Source organism: Salvelinus sp. IW2-2015, linkage group LG10 (genome assembly GCF_002910315.2).
Source record: "Salvelinus sp. IW2-2015 linkage group LG10, ASM291031v2, whole genome shotgun sequence".
Classification (NCBI taxonomy): domain Eukaryota; kingdom Metazoa; phylum Chordata; class Actinopteri; order Salmoniformes; family Salmonidae; genus Salvelinus; species Salvelinus sp. IW2-2015.
In genome coordinates this window covers 14,642,667-14,650,446 of record NC_036850.1, presented here as the reverse complement: position 1 = coordinate 14,650,446, position 7,780 = coordinate 14,642,667, and the positions used below count along the sequence as shown (strand labels likewise).

General features: G+C 43.9%; 1 protein-coding gene across 1 annotated transcript in view; it reads left to right on the top strand.

Moving 5' to 3' along the window:
• The first annotated feature begins 243 nt into the window (after positions 1-243).
• The window catches only part of LOC111969339 (myotubularin-related protein 13-like), an 89,864-nt gene continuing 82,327 nt past the window's right edge, over positions 244-7,780 (top strand). Inside the window, 1 exon segment of the mRNA XM_023995403.2 lies at positions 244-390. Within this exon segment, the coding sequence (XP_023851171.1) occupies positions 336-390 (55 nt within the window). The 5' untranslated portion in view covers positions 244-335.

Genomic DNA, 7,780 nt, shown 5'->3' with positions numbered 1-7,780 from the left:
TTAAAAATATTTAGGTAATTTATTTATATTTATTTTAGTTTGTAGTCCCCCCCCCCTTTTTTCTCAATAATTGGTAGGTCACTTTTTTTATGTGCATGCTAAAGGGATTCTAGTGGTCGTCAGATGGCTTTCCGTGGTGGCCAACAAGCGGTGTGGCAGGGTGTGACCCGGTTTGCAGCCACACAGTTTRTATTTGTAAACCAAGCGCCCACGCCCATGCATGTCGCTACTCCTAGACGCAGGCGCAATATCACTCCTTCTGTCAAACATGGCTGTGCTTTTGAAGAAAGAAAAATGCTGAATTGTGTTGGTAGATTTCGGAAAAAGCAGCAAACATGGCGAGATTGGCTGATTATTTGATCGTCGTGGGATTAGATCAGGACAAAACGGGTGAGTTTTTGAATGTAACGCTTGGAACTCGAATGCTAAATTGAGCTTCAAATGCTTGGGTTTATCCAGGCCGTCAGTGTTTATAATGCTAGCTGGTTAGCATAGACTAACTAGGTAGCTAGCCATTGATATCTGAGATTTGAAACAGTCTGCAGCATCTTATTGCTGAACTACCGGTAGATGTAGAATTTCTGATGCACATACGATGGTTTTTAAATATATGCAACGGGGGGTGACTGTGTGTTGTAGATATTTAAACCACAAATTGGAGTTTCATTGAGTCGAACTGTCACATCCTGTCTAGTTGATGTGACAAATCCAGCCTTTGGAATTGTAGTTCGTGACGTGCGTGGCTTGCACCGGGAGCAGCTTTGGTGTCATGATTTTGGAGAATGCATTCTGCTGTAAGATTTGCATTAGTCGCGAGCTGCTGTGATTTATTTAGTCTCATATAATTTGCAACCTGTAGGATTTCTCCTTTTGTTTGACACCGGCAGAATGCGAATAGAAATCCTAACTTCCCGTCTTATCCCCAAATTGTTTTATCCAACGTTCCTACYAGATGGGCTGGGGATTCGGGGAGGTCAATTACTTGGTATTGCTGTATTTTGGGGGGGGAGGGCTCAAAAGTGGGGCTCCGAACTGAGGTTCTCAAACCAGACCCACGCTCTGGTCTGCTATAATTCCAACCCAAGATGTTCTACAGTTCTCCTACATGGCTAGTTTTGAAATATTTAATCCACTATTATACAGGTATAACCATTTTTATACTGTACTTTTGTAATAAAATGACTTGGCCTACAGTTGGAACATTCCTTTTGATTGGGCTTGYTTGAAAGAGAGGAACCTACTGAAGAAGAGCAAACAAGAAAGAGGATGTTTATACTGATCCCAAAGTATGGCCTGCATTTGAAGAATGATGAAGGAACGTAGACAACCCGTAAGGAAGTAAAGACACATCCCAAGTGCAGTGACATCTTTCCAGGCCCATGTGTGAGAGGGAGACAACCACCCAGTCCAGCTGAATCCCCTCACTTACTAGAGGCAGCCACATGAATAGGTAAATAGTGGCCCCAATGTCACTCAACTGACAAACAACTTTTGTGCCGTAGGAACAAAATGTTCCTGGCATCGCCGGAGCCTAGATGGATTCAGACCGCCATCCTCACAAAAACCCCTGTTCTGACTGAGATGGATAGTGATGAATGGACTGCGAGAGTGATGGATCTCCCTGATAAGAGGATGTTTCTGTTGCAGTCGTGGGTGATTGAATACGCCTCTAGTAGGGACAGGGGGGAAAAGTATCTCTACCCATCCATAGTGAGGTTTATTTTCCCATCCTCTTCTCATGTGTTACTGAGGTGTGGGATTATGTACATCCAGGGCTGTTTGGAACTGGGGGAGATCAGCAGTTCCCTCTGTGMGAACTGGAGTTGCATTCTCTACTCTACTACAAAACCGGAAATTATTTTTAGAGTTGATACACTCTCGCAAAAAGAAAACAAACAACAAGAACATGTCTCCCTGAGGATGCATTTCACTTAATTGCTTTGCCGTTCTTTTGTAAAGCAGGATCATAGACAGTGGGCTGAGTAGACAGACAGCAGCTGCTTTTTCTCCACCTTGCTCGTCCAACCAGGGATCCACACAGAAGTCATGATCACTTCCCTGCTTCATTGTGGCTCCTGTTCCAAAATCAGTGACTCCTAAAAAATCATGTTGATACTAGTTGTCATTTGTTGAGAGAGCAGCCCAGCCAGTCCATGGCATAAGCTAGTTTAGGCTATTTCTACTCCAGTGACATTTTACTAATGGGAGCCTCCCTCCTTGTAGGAAGATTGGGAAAAGACTCATTGGTCAGAGAAGACATAAAACCACCAGGACAATCCACATATTATCCATGCTTCATTTTAATGGATTTTCAACCTAGAAAAGCACACACTCTTCAGAGCCGTAGCTTACATTCATTGGAGACCTAAATGAAAGCACTTACCTAGCTAACATCAACCCACTACATTCAGGTTGTCTTACCACTAAGATTGACTTCAGCATGGGTGAGAGGTAGGCCCCACTTGGAAAGGAACCTTTGATGAAGGGAGCTTTTGGTGGAAATCATTTGTGTTCTGCATCACTGTGGTCACTTGGATAACAATGAATAGAAGTAGGGAGTGATATTTTATGAAAGAACTCCACTAGGGTTGGACGATATTAACATAGCATCTTCTATTGACAGTGATTGACAGCAAAATGTTGAGGGTGACGACATCATGATGTGACAGACGACGGTTAAGCCTATTTGAATTTGACTGACGCCCCACAGTATAGAACAGTCTGGTAGAGCACAGCAGGGCAGCACACAAGTGATATTCTGAGTAATTTGCCTATTCCTATTTGCTATTACCTATTTCAATATTTTATACATAACGCAAGAGAGGAATGTAGGCCAGAAAGAGCTGAGAATTCCTGTCAGAATATGTCCCCCCCCACCCACTGGTCGGTGGGTGGGGGGGGGACATGTTCTGACAGGAATTCTCAGCCTATAGGTAGGCTACATGCTGATCGGAGCTTACATTAGATATCATTATTTGAGTTTTTTTTGTACTTTTTACCCCTTTTTCTCATCACTTTTTTGTGATATCCAATTGGTAGTTAGTCTTGTCCCATCGCTGCAAGTCCCTTACGGACTCGGGAGAGGCGAATGTCGAGAGCTATACGACCCTGCCAAGCCGCACTGCTTCTTGACACACTGCTTCTTGACACACTGCTTCTTGACACACTGCTTCTTGACACACTGCTTCTTGACGCACTGCTTCTTGACGCACTGCTTCTTGACGCACTGCTTCTTGACGCACTGCTTCTTGACGCACTGCTTCTTGACGCACTGCTTCTTGACACACTGCTTCTTGACACACTGCTTCTTGACACAGTGCTTGCCTAACCCGGAAGCCAGCCGCACTGATGTGTTGGAGGAAACACTGTACAACTGGCGACTGTGTCAGCGTGCATGCGCCCGGCCCGCCACAGGAGTCGCTAGAGCGTGATAGGACAAAGACATCCCGAGAAGCTCACTCCGAGTCTGTCAACTCCCAAACGGTCTAAAACATGAGATTATGAGACTGGGGTGAGGTGAAATCTAAAGTTGTGCTATATATTCATTGGCTATGACCAATGTTCCCTCTAAACTGCGGACAGGCTACTGCGGCGCAGCTCACTGGGACTGCCAGCGCAGAGTGCAGAATAAATATCAGCCCAAGGAGAGAAGCACAAGCTTGAACTTCACTCAACATTCTAGACTTTTCCCTGTTAGTTAACACTGTCAATGTTTCCCTTTACTGTGGCAATTGTGATCGAATCAATGCAACATACCAAAACAAACTATGCAAGAAATGTTGTTGAAGGCATCGGAGTAGATTCTATTGTGCACGACTCAGCCCAAACTCTACACAGACCAGTGRGGCATAACCAATCAGAGCTGCAGTAGGCCTATATGCAAATAYACCATTGCTATATATGGATCTGTGCCATTAGCTTTGAACTGGACTGTTTACATCTGTGGTCGTGAGTAATTGAGCTTGTTTTGAGATCAAAGCAAGAGCTGCATCTAGCCCCGTGTGCACATTTTGTTCATAACCTTTGCTAGTTAGTGAGTTATTAGCACAGTTATAGATACTATGTAGTCGGCAATAGGTGAGTAATTGCTTCTTACAAGAGCACAAACGTGTACATTTCTAGACATATTTGAAAAGCAAGTCAGGTAAAGAGCTTTTTTTTTGTCTTAAAGGGCCATTGTTGTATTTTGAGAAAGGCTTGAATTAGCTAAGTAGCCCATAGGCAGAGGATAGCATAATTTTTCTGATTCTCTGTAATAATGAATCTGCAAAAATAACTAATTAAMTAGTTGGTGACGGTGGTTTTCAGATCAAAAAGCAAACATTTCTCCCCTGAAATGATAGGGTGGTGGTAGATGCCCAGTATCCCTTATGGCTCAGCTCAGGTGCCTACAGACACCATAGACATAATACAGTGCATTCAGAAAGGATTCGGACCCGTTCACTTTTTTGACATTTTGTTATGTTACAGCCTTATTCTAAAATTGATTAAATTGCGCCCCCCCCATCAATCTACACACAATACCCAATAATGACAAAGCATAAACAGGTTTATATATATATATATATATAAACACACACACAGTCGTGGCCAAAAGTTTTGAGAATGACATGATATTAATTTCCACAAAGTTTGCTGCGTCAGTGTCTTTAGATATTTTTTGTCAGATGTTACTATGGAATACTGAAGTATAATTACAAGCATTTCATAAGTGTCAAAAGCTGTTATTGACAATTACATGAAGTTGATGCAAAGAGTCAATATTTGCAGTTTTGACCCTTCTTTTTCAAGACCTCTGCAATGCGCCCTGGCATGCTGTCAATTAACTTCTGGGCCACATCCTGACTGATGGCAGCCCATTCTTGCATAATCAATGCTTGGAGTTTGTCAGAATTTGTGGGGTTTTGTTTGTCCACCTGCCTCTTGTGCATTGACCACAAGTTCTCAATGGGATTAAGGCRTGGGGAGTTTCCTGGCCGTGGACCCACTTTTGCCTTATGGCAAGGTGCTCCATCATGCTGGAAAAGGCATTGTTCGTCACCAAACTGTTCCTGGGTGGGAGAAGTTGTGAGAAGTTGCTCTCTGAGGATGTGTTGGTACCATTCTTTATTCATGGCTGTGTTCTTAGGCAGAATTGTGAGTGAGCCAGCTCCCTTGGCTGAGAAGCAACCCCACACATGAATGGTGCTTTACTGTTGGCATGATACAGGACTGATGGTAGCGCTCACCTTGTCTTCTCTGGACAAGCTTTTTTTCCGGATGCCCCAAACAATCGGAAAGGGGATTCATCAGAGAAAATGACTTTACCCCAGTCCTCAGCAGTCCAATCCCTGTATCTTTTGCAGAATATCAGTCTGTCCCTGATGTTTTTCCTGGAGAGAAGTGGCTTCTTTGCTGCCCTTCTTGACACCAGGCCATCCTCCAAAAGTCTTCGCCTCACTGTGCGTGCAGATGCACTCACACCTGCCTGCTGACATTCCTGAGCAAGCTCTGTACTGGTGGTGCCCGATCCCGCAGCTGAATTAACTTTGGGAGACGGTCCTGGAGCTTGCTGGACTTTCTTGGGCCCTGAAGCCGCCTTCACAACAATTGAACCGCTCTCCTTGAAGTTCTTGATGATCCGATAAATGGTTGATTTAGGTGCAATCTTATTGGCAGCAATATCCTTGCCTGTGAAGCCCTTTTTGTGCAAAGCAATGATGACGGCACGTGTTTCCATGCAGGTAACCATGGTTTTTGAACAGAGGAAGAAAAAGGAAAGAAAACAATGATTCCAAGCACCACCCTCCTTTTGAAGTGTCCAGTCTGTTATTCACTCTGTCATGCTGATTGAGTTCGATCTCCAGCATTGTCCTCGTCAACACTCACACCTGTGTTAACGAGAGAATCACTGACATTATGTCAGCTGGTCCTTTTGTGGCAGGGCTGAAATGCAGTGGAAATGTTTTTTTAGGATTCAGTTAATTTGCATGGCAAAGAGGGACTTTGCAATTCATTTCAATTAATCTGATCACTCTAAATAACATTCTGGAGTATACGCATCATACAAACTGAGGCAGTAGACTTTGTGAAAATTAATATATTCTCAACTTTTGGCCACGTGTGTGTGTGTGTGTGTAATATATATATATATATACACACACACACGTTTTTAGACCCTTTACTCAGTACCTTTGAAGCACCTTTTGACAGTGATTACAGCCTCAAGTCTATGACGCTGCATGCTTGGCACACCTGTARTTGGGGAGTTTCTCCAATTCTTCTCTGCAAATCKTTTCAAGCTCTGTCAGGTTGGATGGGGAGCGTTGCACAGCTATTTTCAGGTCTCTCCGGTGATGTTCGATCGGGTTCAAGTCTGAGCTCTGGCTGGGCCACTCAATGACATTCTAAGATTTGTCCCAACTCATTCGGCAGGTAGCCTAGTGGTTAGAGCGTTGGACTAGTAACCGGAAGGTTGCAAGATCGAATCCTTGAGCTGACACGGTAATAATCTGCCGTTCTGCCCCTGAACAAGGCAGTTAACTTCTTTCAGCTCGGGGGCAGAATTTTTATGTTTGGAAAAATAACGTTCCCAAGGTAAACGGACTATTTCTCAGGTCCAGATGCTAGAATATGCATATAATTGACAGATTATGATAGAAAATACTGTGAGTATAACAGAACTGATTTTGCAGGCGCAAACCTGAGGAAATCCAACCCGGAAGTGCCTTTTTTATTTGGAAGAATCCCTGTTCCGTTGCCTGCCCCTCCATTTAAAGGGGTACCAACCAGATTCCTCAGGCTGTGACCAGGCTTTAGACATAGTTTCAAGCTTTTATTTTAAAAAATGAGCGAGATTTTTCAAAACATGTCAGGTATCCTTTGATTAGTTCCTGCACGCGCAGGAACTAATCAAAGGATACCTTAAAATAAAAGCTTGAAACTGTCTAAAGCCTGGTCACAGCCTGAGGAATCTGATGTAGCTCGACATTTTCTATCTCTGTAGTATTGAATAGGTTACCGTCCGGTTGAAATATGATCGATTATGTATGTTAAAAWCAACCTGAGGATTGATTATAAAAAAGCGTTTGACATGTTTCTACAAACATTACGGATACTTTTTGGAATTTTTGTCTGCCTTTCAGGACCGGAACGAGCCTGTGGTTTTCTGAACATAATGTGCAAACCAAATGGCGGTTTTTGGTTATAAAACTAAACTTTATCGAACAAAAATAACATTTATTGTGTAACTGGGAGTCTCGTGAGTGCAAACATCTGAAGATGATCAAAAACTCACATGGAATCATGTAGTAACCAAAAATTTGAAACAAATCAAAATATATTTGATTTTCTTCAAAGTGGCCWCCTTGATTACAGCTTTGCACACGCTTGGCATTCTCTCAACCAGCTTCACCTGGAATGTTTTTCCAACAGTCTTTTTTTTTTACCCCTTTTTTCTCCCCAATTTCATGGTATCCAATTGGTAGTAGTTACAGTCTTGTCTCATCGCTGCAACTCCCGTACGGACTCYGAAGAGGCGAAAGGTCGAGAGCCATGCGTCCTCCAAAACACAACCTTGCTTCTTGACACAATGCACACCGAACCCGGAAGCCAGCCGCACCAATGTATCGGAGGAAACGCCGTACACCTGGCGACCTGGTCACTGTGCACTGCGCCCGGCCCGCCACAGGAGTCGCTGGTGCGCCTGCCGGCCAAACCCTTCCTAACCCGGACGACGCTGGGCCAATTTGTGCGTCGCCCCATGGGCCTCRCGGTCGCGACAGAGCCTGGGCTCGAACCC